Source organism: Gasterosteus aculeatus, chromosome 14, assembly GCF_964276395.1.
Source record: "Gasterosteus aculeatus chromosome 14, fGasAcu3.hap1.1, whole genome shotgun sequence".
NCBI lineage: Eukaryota > Metazoa > Chordata > Actinopteri > Perciformes > Gasterosteidae > Gasterosteus > Gasterosteus aculeatus.
In genome coordinates, this window is record NC_135702.1 from 1,209,770 (window position 1) to 1,227,133 (window position 17,364).

Consider the following 17,364-nt stretch of genomic DNA (forward strand, 5'->3'; position numbering starts at 1 on the left):
ATGAATATCTGTATGCATCTAAATGTCTTGTCTTATCTGTTGTTGTGCCTGTGCACTTTATATGTTTCACCGCGGGAGAGTGGGAAACGTTTTTATTGATTCCTTGTAGGTCTGACATGCAGGAAATTGACAATAAAGCTACTTTGACTTTGAGATCAAGAAACAAGAAAGTGCAATTTCATCAAATAAGCAGATTTACAACTTGCTATAGTTAAGTACAATAAGTACAATTTAAGTGCTACAATAAAACGTGTATATGTCTATATATATATATATATATATATATTAGACATATACACGTATTTGAATTGAATTTCAAAGATTCTCTGTTTGCTCTGTTTTAGTCACCATCACTGTCTCTCTCTAATGTGTCCTCTGTGTGGTGAGAAATGGTGTCACAATTACCCCAAAGTGACACGTATGCAAAGTTTGTTTGGTCCAAACCTCAATATTCTTACTGATACACAAACATTATTTATTATACGCTGAAACCTTTCTGATTGAAAACCGTTATTCATCAACTCAACATACGTAAAACTCTAAATGTATAAAGTGACTCAAGCTGCAGATGAAGGTGGAATAAATATAAGGTTATTCTCTCAACATGCTGAAGCTTCATTACAGGTCATTTAGCTGACGCTTTTATCCAAAGCGATTACATTTTTAACTCCTGGCTTTTAGGGGTCACGTGTCTTGCTCAGGGACACTTCAGCATGGGACATGGAGCAGCCGGGGTTGAACCGCCAACCTTGCGGATTCCAGCGCACCCTCGACTCTTACTTGTTGATCGTCTTGGTGGTTTATATTGGTTTTATTTGCACTCGATACGTTTGGACTCATTTGCTGGAAAACAAAGTCTTTCTTGATGAAGTTTGATCTTTTCTTGGAAATATAAGAAGTACTTATACGTGGACTTATGTACATGTGTACTAGTGTACACAACAATTAAAAAAACTAACAAATAATTCACAACATTCAATTCCACAAGTCACCTTTCTCTGTGTCCTTTCTTGTCTTTTTCAGAGAGACATTTGGGGGTCAAACTTTGACAGAAAAATACCCGACTCATCAAAAGGCTCTTAGACTCTAAGACATGTTCATTTAGGAAACAAGGTAAGAGGGACATTTGTTGGTCCACATGTGGATAAAAAGGTCAGGTGATCACTGAGGAACCATCAGTGTATCAGGTGATGACATCAGCACCTCAGTGGGTGGAGGTCAACTTCACCTGTTACCTGAACAACTCCACCAGCTCCACCCAAGTGAAACAGAGTTATTAAGAAGTATTTAAAAGTCCACATATATACACACGCACACACACACACACACACACACACACACACACACGCACACACGCACATACACACACACACATACACACACACACACGCACGCACACACACACACATACACACACACGCACACACACAAGCAGGATTCTTTACTGGCTTTTTTTACCCAGAATCCTTTGCACAGCAGATGTAGGAGCCAGAGGGTTCAAGGTGCCATGTGATGAGGAAGTAGAATCCTTCATGTAACAACATGTACTTTGTGAGGAAGCTGCAGTAAATGATTCAACACGCAGCTTCACACTGATACGTGGGCGAGTTGTTCCGCCCCCACAGGTTCAACCTGAAGTGGAGAGAAGAATAACTGCTCAAAAAAAAGAAAATGGCCAACTGTCTGTCTGTTATCTGTGAAAAACGCAATATTTTAAGAAAGCATCAGCATTTGTGTGCATTTCGATGGCATTTCTAGCGAGAAGTCTGCGTTATATTTTCATAATCTTCTATCAGAGAACGTAGACGACCTTCCGTTAATTAGTTTCTAGTGACGTAGTTGCAAGGCGATGTAAATGAATGGGCCAAATAAAACGTAGTATGTCACGATTTTGGAGAGAAAGCGTGACAATACCACGTTCCACAGCTACACGTTTTGCTGTGAGACTGGTTGCGAATAAAAACACTCTGAGCTCAGACTCTGTTGTCTTAGTGGATGTTTTTATTCAATATGAACTCTTCACAACATTTGTTACAAAGGTTTCTGCTTCATCACGTGTTCCCTACTAGTCTACATGTAGAAGAAGACCAGGAGACAAGGAGGGACGTGCACCAGTCAGACTGTATACTTTGATGGTGACGTGAGGACGCACCCTTTCTGATGAAGGACAACAAGCTCCAACAAGCTGCATCACTTCACTCCGTCTGATAGAAGCTGAAGTGAAGCACGGAGCTGCTTTTCTACATGGACCTGCTGAGGACAGAAGAGAGCTGCTCACTGAGGAAGTTCATGTCTACGAGCTCAGTAAGTGCAGCTGTGATTGGTTTAATGACATCATTGATGCTTGTGAACGTGTGATTGTTTAAAGCTGGGAAACAAGGTGGCGCCTGTGTGAGCAGGCAGAGAGGAGCTGCTGTTAGTCTGAATGATGACGCTGTGATGAAGAAGAGGAGCTCAGTCTGATCTGGGGTCTGTGAGGACTGTTACTGATGAGGAGGGGAAGGCAGCAGACTGGGGGCACTAGGACCCAGCACTCACCTGGCCACAGGGCTCACCTGGGCCTTTGTTTTTGAAACACACCTGACAGACGCTCTGTTTGCTCCACAGAACACATCTAGTCACTTTTTAGAGTGTTTGACTGTTGAAGAGGGGAAGGTAGCAGACGGAGGGGCACGATATATTTTTATTTTTGAGGTCTTATATTTTTCTGATATTCTTGGATACAAATGTTTTTGACTTTTGGCCCTGATATAGCTTAGGGGGCGTGGCATCAGCTGAAAGGGGCGTGTCATCATGATTGACAGCTTAACAAAGAAGGCTGAAAACCTTCCTCAATGCGTTGCCTTCAGGAAATCTGGAATTATGAATCAACACTTTTAGTCACCATATTCACTTATTTAGTTCTATCAACATCAAACTGCTTCATATTTCTAATGTTGATGAAACACGACCTTTCAAGCCTCATGTTGGAAAATACCTCAAGTCAGAGGGTTCAAGTTGTTTTAGCCGTTCCAAATATCCACTGTGGGTTCCTTCAGTCAAAGACGTCCTGCTCTCTGCGACAAGCTGTCGGATGACTGGACGTCCTTCACATGTGTCCAGATTCAGAAAGCAAGCTCACACGTATCTGCTGTCACATGCTTATGGTTCATCACTGTGTGTGTTTAGCTGTTCCTGTTTGATTGTGTTTATATCGCTATACACCATGTTCACAAAAAGCGATTGAACAGTTGAATCGGAAAATATGAACTGAATAATGAAAAGAACCTAAATATCTATGTATATATATATATATATATATATAGAAAATAATGTGATTATATATCTAGAAAATAATGAAAATAAATATTTTATAAGAACTAAATCATCTTAATTTTATTTTGAATACGTTTTTTTCAATTCTCTTTTTCGAAAGATCAAAAGCTTTGTCCTGGATTTGGCTCCATATACTTCCTGCTTCATGATTAGTTTGATTATGAATTGAGTTTGTTTGATGAATACAAATTACACGGCATTTCTGTTGTTGCAGGTGAAGCTGTGAACCACCTTCACACTTCCCCAATATTCACAGATTCATCCAACTTGTGTCCACAAAGAGGACGCTGACTTCATCAGAGGTGCTTAGAAAGAGGGAGAAGAATTCTATTTTATCGTGTATCAAAACCAATGAACCGATAAAACTCCATCTTTAAAACACGCTGCTGTTTGTTGTTTAAATGCAGAGCAGTAATTGTTCTGTGTGAATGATATTTATTTGGGTGTCTTTAAAAAGGACAGATGGAGAAAGTCAAGAAGGACATCCTCATCATTTTAAAGGAGCTCAAGGAGGAGGACTTCAAAGAGTTCAAGTGGCACCTTGAGAACCAACCAAGCCAGGAAAACCTCGGATCAATCCCACGCAGTGACCTGGAGAACAAAGACAGGATGGACACGGTGGACCTGATGGAGAAGTACTACGGCAAAGACTCTGTTCAGGTGGCCGTGGAGGTTTTGAAAGAGATGAAAGAGAACAATCTGGCCGAAAAATTATCCAAAATGAACTTTAACCCTACGGGTAAGTTGTTAAAAAGCGGAAGAAAGACATCAGATGTGTACAATAAAGATACAACAGATTATTCATGTTAATATCATCCTTAACAAATGTTAATAACAGCGGGGCACCACCCTTGGATTAGGGATTAAAAACTATAACTATAGTATAGCTGTAAACTATAAAGTCTCATAATTGGTGTTCACTCATTAAGCGAAACTATTCCACTATTAAGTGTAGATTTTAATTTCTGCACAGGCTAAATATACCAGCTGTTATCACTCTACAAATGCACAAAGTAAACACAGAAAACATCTTGTTTCAGGCGAACCGAATCCTGTGGGAGGAGATGGAGGTCAAGGTGAAGAGACTTTTTGTACCACCATCTAATTATTGCACAGTTCTATTATTTCCATGGTCATATTCAATCAATCCACTTTATTCCACACACAGAGGTCCATAGAGAATACATACACATAAAAACAACAATACAAACAACATTTAAGAATGATGCAGACGAGGCATCATTTATAAAAACGTATACAGGCTTCGGGTCCAATGTCTCCAGAAGCACGATGTGTACCTTGTGTCCCTCTTGGAGACATCCACTAAGGACACAACAATCCTATTCTTAGACCCTGTCAATCTGCACATGAATAGATACATACAATTTATTAAAACAGCTTTAAAAGTGGGCACTTTATTGGACACAAACATTTCACTGGCACTATTCCACGAGGGACTTTACGCACAATTCTCAGTACATCATTATAAGCCACTTGAAGTTTTTTCATCTTCGACTTACTAAAATGACACCACAGGTGGGCAGTATACAGTGGGGCGCAATAGGTTCTGAAAAGTGCGATTTTAACATCAGAAGTGCACATGTGAAATGTGCGTGCCAGCATGTTCGCCTGCCCATACAATTTTACACACTGACGCTGCACATCATCATCATCATCATCATCACACAGGTCATCTCTGATCACATGTCCTAGATATTTGACTTTCTTGACAACTTCTAGTGGTTCACCTGCCAATAAGAAAGAAGGATAGACACACTTCATTTCCTCCTTGGTTCTGGCAATCACTACCACACTCTTCATAGAGTTACATTTTATATCAAACATCGGTCCATATTGAGAGCATATTCTAAGAAGTTGCTGTAGGCCAGCACTGGAGGGAGACAGTACCACCAAATCATCAGCATGAGGCATATGATTAAGTAGACTATCCCCCACCAAGCAGCCAGTTCTACAGCCCTGTAGCTCCCTGGATAAATCATCCATGTACAGATTGAATAGGAGCGGAGACAGAATCCCGGCCTGCCGCACACCATTGGATACATAGAACGGGGTTGACAAACTCGTCCCCCACCTGACTTGCATAGTTTGGTGAGAGTACCAGAACTGCAGTATCGTAATTAGGTAAAAGGGAACCCCACCTCATGTAGTTTACCAAACAGTTTCCCATGATTGATACGATCAAAAGCCTTTGATGCATCCAGGAAACACATAAATACTGTGCTATTGCGTCATCTGTACCTATGGACAATTTCTTTAAGTGCATAAATACACAGATCAGTTCCATGCTTGCTCTTAAAACCAAACTGATTATCTGTTGATGCTATGTATTCTGCAATCCTATCCATAAGAATCCCTTCTAGTACCCTGGATAGTATACTAGCAGGAGCAATAGGTCTATAGTTATCTATACTAGTTAATTTACCAGTCTTATTTTTAACTACAGACACCAGCAAAACAGACAACATGGACCCAGGAAGTATGCCATGTTTATTCAACTTAGAAAAGCACAAAGCAAGTAAAACTGAGATACTTTGACCAGCATATTTCAGATATCAGATTTCAGATATTTCAGTCATAGTTCTCGATTGTCAAGTTCTCACAGTGAATATTCGTGTAGCTTCAGATAGGAATGCAGAAAAATACAATTAATAACTTAATCCAAGGGAAATATTACACCATTAAAGTAAAGCACTATCTGGTTTGTGTCTTTTTCTGTTCATTCAGAGATGATCACCAACTGTCAACGTGAACTCAAATCCAACCTGAAGAAGAAGTTCCAGCGTATGTCTGAGGGGATCGCTAAAGCTGAAAAGACATCCCTTCTGAATGAGATCTACACAGAGCTCTACATCACAGAGGGAGGGACTGCAGAGGCCAATGAAGAACATGAGGTCAGACGGATTGAAACAGCATCCTGGAAACCAGACAGACCAGAAACAACCATCAGACTAGAAGACCTCCTCAAAGCCTCAGCTGGAGGAGAGGAACCAATCAGAACCGTGATGACTAAGGGAGTGGCTGGCATTGGGAAAACAGTCTTAACACAGAAGTTCACTCTGGACTGGGCTGAAGACAAAGACCACCAGGACATAGAGTTCACATTTCCATTCACCTTCAGAGAGCTGAATGTGCTGAGAGAGAAGTTCAGCTTGGTGGGACTTGTTCATCACTTCTTCAGTGAAACCAGAGCAGCAGGAATCTGCAGGTTTGAGAAGTTCCAGGTAATGATCATCTTTGACGGTCTGGATGAGTGTCGACTTCCTCTGGACTTCCTCAACAATGAGGACCTGACTGATGTCACAAAGATCTCCTCAGTGGATGTGCTCCTCACAAACCTCATCAGGGGGAAGCTGCTTCCCTCTGCTCGCCTCTGGATCACCACACGACCTGCAGCAGCCAATCAGATCCCATCTAAGTGTGTCGGCATGGTAACAGAGGTCAGAGGGTTCACCAACCCCCAGCAGGAGGAGTACTTCATGAAGAGGTTCAGAGATAAGAAGCAGGCCAGCAGGATCATCTCTCACATCAAGACCTCACGAAGCCTCCACATCATGTGCCACATCCCAGTCTTCTGCTGGATCACTGCTGGAGTTCTGGTGAAGGTGTTGAAGACCAGAGAGGGAGGAGAGCTTCCCAAGACCCTGACTGAGATGTACATCCACTTCCTGGTGGTTCAGTCCAAAGTGAAGAAGGTCAAGTACGATGGAGGAGCTGAGACAGATCCACACTGGAGTCCAGAGAGCAGGAAGATGATCGAGTCTCTGGGAAAACTGGCCTTTGATCAGCTGCAGAAAGACAACCTGATCTTCTATGAATCCGACCTGACAGAGTGTGGTATCGATATCACAGAAGCCTCAGTGTACTCAGGAGTGTTCACTCAGATCTTCAGAGAGGAGTGCGGACTGTACAAGGACAAGGTGTTCTGCTTCGTCCATCTGAGTGTTCAGGAGTTTCTGGCTGCTCTTCATGTCCATCTGACCTTCATCAACTCTGGTGTCAATCTGCTGTTAAAAGATCAAAAAACCTCCCTGTTGTCTACAATCTTTAGAGACAAACCTAAACCAAAGCATCTCTACCAGAGGGCTGTGGACGAGGCCTTACAGAGTCCTAATGGACACCTGGACTTGTTCCTCCGCTTTTTCTTGGGTCTTTCACTGGAGTCCAATCAGACTCTCCTACGAGGTCTGATGACAAAGACAGGAAGTAGCTCAAAGACCAATCAGGAGACAGTCCAGTACATCAAGAAGAAGATCAGTAAGAAGGTGTCTCCAGAGCAAAGCATCAATCTGTTCCACTGTCTGAATGAACTGAATGATGGTTCTCTAGTGGAGGAGATCCAACGGTCCCTTAGTTCAGGACGTCTCTCCTCAGAGAAACTGTCTCCTGCTCAGTGGTCAGCTCTGGTCTTCGTCTTACTGTCATCACAAGAAGATCTGGAGGTGTTTGACCTGAGGAAATACTCTGCTTCTGAGGCGGCTATTCTGAGGCTGCTGCCAGTGGTCAAAGCCTCCAACAAAGCTCTGTAAGTACAGAGAGTCAGATTCATACATCATGACTTAAACATGCTGCCATCTTTTCTACTTATTGTTTATATTTTCTTCATTGTTGTTTCTTCAGACTGAGTGACTGTAACCTCTCAGAGAGAAGCTGTGAAGCACTGTCCTCAGTTCTCAGCTCACAGTCCTCTAGTCTGAGAGAGCTGGACCTGAGTAACAACCACCTGCAGGATTCAGGACTGAAGCTGCTGTGTGTTGGACTGGACAGTCCACGCTGTGACCTGGAGACTCTCAGGTCAGGATTCAACACGGTGTCTTTTATTTAGTTAAATTCCTGACTTTCGTAAGATTCTTTCTGCTTGCATTATTTACATCAAACATTTATTGTATGTAGATATTTATGTCTCAGTATTATTGTCAGATTGTTGATGAACATTAGTGGGTGTTTAGTTGTGACTGGAAACCAGTCAGTAACCATGTTAATGTGACCCCTCTGTAACTGATAGTATCTCAGTCCTGCAGTGACCTTCTAGTCCTCACAGCTCTCTCATATCATGTGACATGAGTGTTGTTTTGTGTGTCTGCAGGCTGTCACGCTGTCTGATCACAGAGGAAGGCTGTTGTCCTCTGGCTTCAGCTCTGAGCTCCAACCCCTCCCATCTGAGAGATCTGGACCTGAGTAACAACAAGCTGCAGGATTCAGGACTGAAGCTGCTGTGTGTTGGACTGGAGAGTCCACGCTGTGACCTGGAGACTCTCAGGTCAGGATTCAACACGGTGTCTTTTATTTAGTTAAATTCCTGACTTTCGTAAGATTCTTTCTGCTTGCATTATTTACATCAAACATTTATTGTATGTAGATATTTATGTCTCAGTATTATTGTCAGATTGTTGATGAACATTAGTGGGTGTTTAGTTGTGACTGGAAACCAGTCAGTAACCATGTTAATGTGACCCCTCTGTAACTGATAGTATCTCAGTCCTGCAGTGACCTTCTAGTCCTCACAGCTCTCTCATATCATGTGACATGAGTGTTGTTTTGTGTGTCTGCAGGCTGTCACGCTGTCTGATCACAGAGGAAGGCTGTTGTCCTCTGGCTTCAGCTCTGAGCTCCAACCCCTCCCATCTGAGAGATCTGGACCTGAGTAACAACAAGCTGCGGGATTCAGGAGTGAAGCTGCTGTGTGTTGGACTGAAGAGTCCACGCTGTGACCTGGAGACCCTCAGGTCAGGATTCAATCAATGTTCACCTGGCTTATTTATATCCCTGATATTTTTCTGACCTTCTTAAGATACTTTCTGCTTGAATGATTCAAATCAAATATGTCATTTCCAAATATTTTCATAAACATGTGATAGTGTTGATTTCCAATATAATGTTACAAATTGAAATATTTGAGATTAATCATATTATCAGATTGTTGATTAGTGGGTGTTTAGTTGTGACTGAAAACCAGTCAGTAACCATTGTGATGTCATGAGAGGCGCCTCCGCTCTCACCGGGGTAGTTCAAGCAGTGAGAGGACACCAGGTTCAAATATAAACAGAAGGTTTTATTCACGTTCTCTGGAATCAACAAAAACAGTAGTCCAAAAAGGGTAACTCAGGCTCCGGTCGATCTTAAATAATGTCTCGTCTTTGGAGGGGAATCATAAATCCAACTCACAAGAATATACAGTCCTTTTCCACGATATCCTCCTACGGCGGTCTGGTCTCTCTCATACCCCACTGGCTGTGTCTCTAACCCTTATGAAGGCCAGGACCCAGCCGTCCAGGACCCAGCCTCTCGTGACATCACACCATGTTAATGTGACCCCTCTGTACCTGATAGTATCTCAGTCCTGCAGTGACCTTCTAGTCCTCACAGCTCCCTCAGATCATGTGACATGTGTGTTGTGTTGTGTGTCTGCAGGCTGTCAGGCTGTCTGATCACAGAAGAAGGCTGTTCTTCTCTGGCCTCAGCTCTGAGCTCCAACCCCTCCCATCTGAGAGAGCTGGACCTGAGCTACAATCATCCAGGAGACTCAGGAGTAAAGCTGCTGTCTGCTGGACTGGAGGATCCTCAGTGGAGACTGGAGACTCTCAGGTATGAAGAGGCTGCAGCCACAGACCATCAGTCTGTAGAGGACCTGGAAACCTTTTCTCTGTCCCACTGTCAGCCTGGTTAATAAGACCCTGACACACCAAGCTGACCTCAAACTACCAGAGACTCATCAAACTGTTTGTGTCCGACATGAGACCATCAACACAGACAGAAGTAGTGAGGAACAGTAGCCAGGATGAGCCTGAACAGGGAGGAAGGTGATGAAAGGCTTGTTTCTCTGGAGCCTTGTCTTGTTGTTGTAAGAGAGGACAGTGTCTCCTGACACGTTGACGGCATCATGGTGGGTTGATATGAGTCAACGTGGTCACGCTGCAGGTTTATGGGCTCTTAACAAACAACACTTGGATGTTTAGATGCTGGTCATCTGCCTCCAGTGTGTGTTTGTCCTTTAGTCCAGACATTATTATTAATTATTATTATTAAGAGACAAACAGTCAGAAACAATCTGTTCAAAGCGTCTTGATGGATCATCACAGGAGGAACGTTTGGTGTTTTAAAGGAGTTCAGCTTCACCTGCTTTTGGTCTTTGCACTGAGAGCCAGTTCCCTGGATGATGAGAGTGGACTTGTTGAAGCTACAGGTGACAGTCGGCCACAGACGCTCAGTGAAGAACCAACAGCTGATGGTGGACCTGGTGTGTCAGAGCCCAAAGAGGTTTGTTTAGGACTGGACCACAGTGCTCTGTGGCTGCAGACCCACCTGAGCTGTAACACCTTCACCTCCAGACTGCAGGTGATGGAAACCAGTGTTGACTGTTGCTAGGAGACGGGATGTGAACAGCAGTGTCACAGTCAGACCCTTTGGACCTCCAACCAGATTTGCCTTCAAAAATGTCATAAACAACCCTATAAATCCCTTAAAACATTGAAATATGAGGCTAGAACCATATCTACGTGATAACCCAGAGCAGGGACGGTACACGTGTAAAGTTTCTACCTCTTTTATTCATAAGTTGAGTTCAGATTGGCTGATCCGCGTCATTCCACCACTCTATCGGTGTAATAAGCCTGAATAAAGGCCGGCGCATGTTTCTGCGTCTGCGACGTCGTGCCGACGCACTGGTTTCACTTCCTGGTTGTAAAGTCCTGCGTGTGTTGCGGATCGATTCACCTCCAAAACAACAGGTGGAGTAACGTGTTTTGTTGAAGAAGACCTAGAGAGTCACGTCTTTGTGTGTGGAAGTCGTTGGTTGCTTTATTTATTGATCATAGACTTTATTGCCCCGTGCATCCACACTGCTGCTTTTCATCAAGGACACATTTGTCCCGTATTTTCCTCCACGACTTTGTTCCCGTCGTTTGTGGAGATCTCCCTCCATGAATCAGAGGCCATCCGGCGTCCTCATAGTCCGCCAATGACGGCTTGTACAAGTGCTCATATTTACGCATTTCTTCCCACAAAAGCTCTTCAATCTGATCCGTTCTCTCGTAAACATTCATCCTTTTAATAACGGCCGTATTGTGCTGTGAAAACGGAGATGTGAGACTCCGTAAAGGACGTAGTTAGAGACCACTCACAGGGTCAATGGATAAGACGGACACAATCTCTCCGTGTTGTTGTGTAGCTTTACTTGAAATAGAAACAGCAGATACAAGAACTTCTAGCCTTCAGAAACCAATTCTTCCTATTCTGATAAATGCTTTTAGTTATCTGAATAAGCATAATTCTATGAAAGGATGAACTCCTCTTCCTGTCTGTCCAGATGTCCCCTGTGAATGTGTCTCATGCTGCTTAGTTTAGTACCTTGCTAATGATTGGACTCATTCAACACCCTCAACTTCTGTTCTTCAACGTCTTCACACATCAAACAATCATTAAAAGCAACTCAAACAGTCTACAACTTTCCTGTAAGTAGATATTTTTAAATGCTTCCACATTCCGTCGCTCTGCGATTGTCTGACAGACTTTTTCTCTCATGTTCAGCGTATTGAAATGTAAGTGTGGAGGCGTTGAAGCGTCTGTGACAAAGTGTCCATATTTCATGTACTGCTGCTATCAATGTTCCTTTGATCAGACATTTGCTTCCATCATCCAGATTGTGTATCAAGTGTATCGTGCACTTTACACTCAGGTTAGAACTTAGAGACTAAAACACGACAACATTAATACAAAAACTGACACTATGTACAACGATGTCCTCATTTCTCATCACCTTCATTCCTCATTTAAATCCTTCACAACCTTTTAATGACACTTTCCCTCTTTTAGTGAATCAATCTCTGTTTTTAAATCTCAGCGGTTTATAATCTTTATTCTCTCTTCTTCTTCTGCAACGTGAGTCGTAAACTGGGGAGACTGGGGCTGCTTATCTGAGCTGCTGGGAGCCAGTGGGGGGCCACGTGGCACCAGTTGCTGTTTGGGCCTCGTCTGCTGTGGGGGTTGCGTGAGGGGGGTGGAGGTGGGTGGAGGTGGGTGGAGGGACGTGAGGCGGGTGGAGGTGAGGTGGAGGTGAGGTGGGTGGAGGTGAGGTGGGTGGAGGGGAGGTGAGGTGGAGGTGAGGTGAGGTGGAGGTGAGGTGGAGGGGAGGTGAGGTGGAGGGATGTAAGGTGGGTGGAGGTGGGTGGAGGTGAGGTGGAGGGATGTAAGGTGGGTGGAGGTGGGTGGAGGTGAGGTGGAGGGATGTAAGGTGGGTGGAGGTGAGGTGGAGGTGAGGTGGAGGTGGGTGGAGCCTCCAGCCGTGGAGGAGCGTTTAGTCGCGTGTCTCCTGCGACTCTCTGCACCAATGTCCCTCCTGTCCACATATTTAAGGTCCAGCTGTCCTCCCTCGGTTGTCCCTCGTCCTCTGCTGCTGGGTGCTGATGTCCCACTGAACGGTTCCTACCTGCTGGATCTGGGGCCTTTGGGGGACGGGGTATCGGGCCTTGTCTGTCTCCTGTCTCTGTCCTTTGTTTACTGCTGCAGACGTCTTGATGTTCACAAGTGTCTTCAGCTGTTTCCTCATCGTGCTCTCACGTCCGTCCACTGCTTCTCTTCCTTTGGCCTCCGTCTGCTCCTCCATCTTCTCTCTGGTGCTACTCAGCAGGTCCTGAGTCGTAAACACGACCATGATGCAACCTGGTGCATCTAAACCCCCCTGAGATGTCCTCCTGTCCTTTAGGAGCTACTCTGTCACTGACTGTGAGGAGACGACTAATGATGTAAAGTCAAACTAATGAAACCTGCAAAACACCAAACAACAAAGTGAACTCAGCAATGGAAAGTAAAGCAGTGGACCTGAAAGGGAACCAGTCCATCAAACCACTGAGTCACATAACAACTACAACACGGATCAGAACGCCGTCAGTACAAATCAAACTAAACCGCAGATCATCTCAAACTAGTTACGGCTTTCAGCAAATTAAAAATCAATCCAACTCAATGTTAGAATCACAAAGCTGAGATGAAACTTTTAGGGTGTAAACGCTGCCGCAGGAGAGAGAAGAGGAAACTAAAATAAACGTCTAATGAAAATCCATAAAAGCAAAATGAAGTTCAAGTTAAGAAAGTAAAAGTCTAAAGTCACAACGATAATCAATAATCAATCTTATGTTTAAACGTTGAATACCATTCAAACTTTAACTAGTAGTGACGATGGACCTTAACTCAAAGCCTAAAGCAATAATAACCCACTCATCTGACATTTAAATACAATCTAGTTCCACCACTGGAGATCAAATCTATTCAACCTTTTCAGAAGGTCACATTAAAATCAGAGCGGCTCTTTAAATTGGAATCGAGATCAAATCCAAATGAAGACAAAGCTGATATCAAACTGTATCAATGCTGAAATGATCACAAGTGATATTAAAGTTGTATTTCTTACCTTTACTTGAATGTCCATCAGTGTTGGAGGGTGAACATCAATGAACAGTCCTTGTGTCCCTTTGACTCTAATGAAGACATTGTCTCTACATCATGTGATTACTCCTGTAAACCATATGAGGCGTGTTGACACAACAGCTGATGACGTGACAATCGTTAGTAACTCTGCACCTCGACACGCTGAGAACACAAAGTACTATATTATAATAGTACTATTATGATCAGCAGCCTGTGACCTGACTGAATACTACAGTACATTCAATGATCACACCGTTGGCTTGAATCCACACGCCGACCCGTTTGCAGATGCTTGAGTGTATTTACATGAGGACGTTCTGTAATATCACAGTAAAAGTGCAGAACGGGACGGAAGTGAATGAGTGAAAAACCAAACAGTGAATCCAATAAACTAACGCGTGCGTTTCTTCTCTTTGTTTGTGTTGTTTGTTCATTGTGAAACATTGTAAATACTGAATGGTCTTTATTTCTATATTTAGTGAATATTTGCTTATTAAACGGTTTAATGTTAATGTTCCTTTGCACACGTCCCATGAAGCTTCATCTGCAGCACGACGTCATTTCTCACATTTTAATTCCCATCTGGTGAAAGTACAGCGACAGGTCCGTTTATTATTTATTCCACATTTATCTACTTTATTCCATGAATATATTCCAGCACCTCGTCGCTGTGTGACGCCTGACTGACAGTCTGTGGTCGTCTGTAAGTAGTGGTAGAAGAAGAAGAGGTGCTCCATGTGGACATGAAGGACAAAGCTGTGTGTGAGAGTGATGTAATGTCCATGTCTCCATGCTGCTCTGACCCCCCTCCTCCTTTCAGGGTGGAGCCTGATGGAGTCCGATGGTTCAGACCAGCTGTGAGGAGGTGTAAGTGTGCTTTGATTCATGAAGATTCAACCATCTTCACACTGTGACATCACTCATTCACCTCTGTGATGTCATCATCAACGTGTCAGTAGATGAACACATGATTAATAACTGCAGCTGTTTTGTGTCTTGTTCTCTCATCAGATTCCTGTGAACTCACAATCGACAAAAACACAGTAAACAAACAACTCAAACTGTCTGACAACAACAGGAAGGTGACACGTGTGAAGAAGGATCAGTCACATCCTGATCATCCAGACAGATTTGACTCCTGGCATCAGCTGCTGTGTAAAACTGGTCTGACTGGTCGCTGTTACTGGGAGGTCGAGTGGAGAGGAAACGTTCATGTATCAGTGAGTTACAGAGGAATCAAGAGGAAAGGAGACAGAGACAGTTGGTTTGGATACAATGATCAGTCCTGGAGTCTGAAATGCTCTTATGCAGGTTACTCTGTCCGTCACAATAAGACATTAACACGCATCACCACCTCCTCCTCCTCCTCCTCCTCCTCCTCCTCTGGTAGAGTAGCAGTGTATGTGGACTGTCCTGCTGGCTCTCTGTCCTTCTACAGAGTCTCCTCTGACACACTGATCCACCTCCACACCTTCAGCACCACATTCACTGAACCTCTTTATCCTGGGTTCATGTTCTTGTCCCCTGGTTCCTCAGTGTCTCTGTGTCCTCTGGAGGAGGGAGAGTCTCCTCCTGGTGGAGAACCTTCCTCTCTGTCACACAGCTGATGGTGGTTCATGTGGGTGTAGATGCAGGTGGAGCAGGTGAGGGGTACCTGAGCTGGTCTGGACTCTGGGGGGTCCACAGCTCTCTGGGACTCAGGTGGACGTGTGAAGGAGCTCAGCTTAATGCTGCTGTGCTCCTTGAATCAATAGATCATCGTTTAGATATCGGCTCCTAATTAGGCTTTAATCTTCATCTTTATATCTTCAAGAAGACGTTTTATAAAATGCTCGTCTGCCCCCATGTGAGATAAATGTGTCCTTATGTGTGTGTTTCATTTCCACTCACGCTAATAACAACAAGGGGAAACACTTTAAATGTCGAATTCTTTTTTAAGACAATTTTAACTTAATCTTTCAGAATCTGTTCAGTGAACTAAGAAATAATTTCACATAATCAGGTTTGTTTTAAACAAAAAGCTTTTTTTAATGATTCAAACTTCTGAAGAAAAAGTTTAATATCCTGACAGATAATATCAGTACTTGTGTTTTTATTCACTATAATAGTACAACATTTAGTCCACGTATTACTTTGGCTTAACAGCAATATAATTGTATGTTTCTAATGTTAATAAATGACTTTTATTGGAAACAACTGTACATTTTTAAACACGTCATAATATAAACGTGCTGTATTGTTTATTTTGACATGAAATACTATGATCCTTCTTAAACATGCTGTACTATTTACATATTATTTATATGTATTTACTTGTTTTGTCACTAGCAGAGAAAACATCTGTGTTACAGCTGGTTGACAAAGGAAGTGAAAAGTTTGTAATAAACAAACAAATAAGTAATAAATAACTTGGTTTATTAACCGTATGAACGTTAACGCAGAGTCGTCTCCAAACAACACAAACTACTGAGCTCGGTGCTTCAGGTGCAACTTGAAGGTTTCATCCTGCAGTAAATATCCTACTGAAGTCGCCTTGTGGTGTTTTGGGCCGCGTCACCGTGGCAACAACAACACACAAACAACAAGCACGTATTTTATAACAGGCTGGAGTTTATTACTAAGAAACTTGAGTATTGAAAGTGTTAAATGTGATGGAGTCTCTCAATGCACCGCCAAAATAAAACACAGACAGCAGCAACGGTCCCAAAAAATCAGATCAAACAGAAAGAGGAACGATTTTAACTTTAAATCTCTTAATAACGTCGTTATTGTACCTGAAAGAAATGATCCCAATAAAGTACGTCCTCATTCTGCTGTAAACGGTCAGATATTAACAAACATTTCTCTCCATCAGCAGTCGGGATTATCTTTTTATTATTATATTATATACATTCAGTCTCCTGAAACCAAATGAACTCATTGCAACAAAGAAAGGAAAAGGGTAATAAAATAAAATCCACTCTATACTCCAGGACGAGTCTCTGGGGGACAAAGAGCGTAACCATGACGACGGCGCTGAAGCTCATTTTAAAACTTGTCCTGCTGCGCTGAAAGAAACAGAATACAGAGTACATCTGGTGTACAAGTACAAGTACTGCACTCCAGTGGAAAGTCAAGGTACTTCACTGCAGCACTTTATATTTTATATTTGACGTTAATTTACAAATGAACCTCTCAGAGGTAAATATTTGACTTTTATTATATTCGTGTGACGCTTTAGTTTCTTCTCAGATTAGTTTTTCATCTTCCTGCCCAGAAAAAACATCACTTCATCCTTCAGTTCATCACAAATAGAATGATGAAGATGAAGCTAAATAAAAGGACATGAAGGAGTTAACGTGCAACATGAATGCAGGATGAATATGAATGAAACACGTCACTGATGTATTAATACTTTTAAATACTAGCAGTACGGTTTAGTGAGACGTCATTTGACTTTTACTGAAGTAAACGATTTGACGGTTATCGGCAAATTAAAACGACTGGTTGCTTCTTCTTTCAGCCTCCTTTAAACTTTAGAGTTGATCTTATTTTACCGTGTTGTTGCAGTAAAATAATAAATTATACATTGTTAATAAATGTTCAAACTCTCCAAACTATCTCTGTCTC

General features: G+C 42.7%; 3 protein-coding genes across 3 annotated transcripts in view; all 3 read left to right on the top strand.

The window, feature by feature from the left end:
* The window catches only part of LOC120814177 (uncharacterized), a 351,528-nt gene that overhangs the window by 211,755 nt on the left and 122,409 nt on the right, over window positions 1-17,364 (top strand). The window contains 2 exon segments of the mRNA XM_078088631.1: window positions 7,954-8,127; window positions 8,420-8,593. Coding sequence (XP_077944757.1) covers window positions 7,954-8,127; window positions 8,420-8,593 — 348 coding nt within the window.
* On the top strand, window positions 2,172-7,918 carry LOC144383017 (protein NLRC3-like). Its single transcript, XM_078088681.1, has 5 exons — window positions 2,172-2,304; window positions 3,530-3,617; window positions 3,773-4,054; window positions 4,356-4,391; window positions 6,061-7,918. The coding sequence occupies exons 3-5, from the start codon at window positions 3,778-3,780 to the stop codon at window positions 7,860-7,862; spliced, it is 2,115 nt and encodes a 704-aa protein (XP_077944807.1). The 5' UTR covers window positions 2,172-2,304; window positions 3,530-3,617; window positions 3,773-3,777; the 3' UTR covers window positions 7,863-7,918.
* LOC144388288 (stonustoxin subunit alpha-like) lies at window positions 14,353-16,191 on the top strand. The gene is made up of 2 exons (XM_078088706.1): window positions 14,353-14,622; window positions 14,767-16,191. The coding sequence occupies exons 1-2, from the start codon at window positions 14,499-14,501 to the stop codon at window positions 15,360-15,362; spliced, it is 720 nt and encodes a 239-aa protein (XP_077944832.1). The 5' UTR covers window positions 14,353-14,498; the 3' UTR covers window positions 15,363-16,191.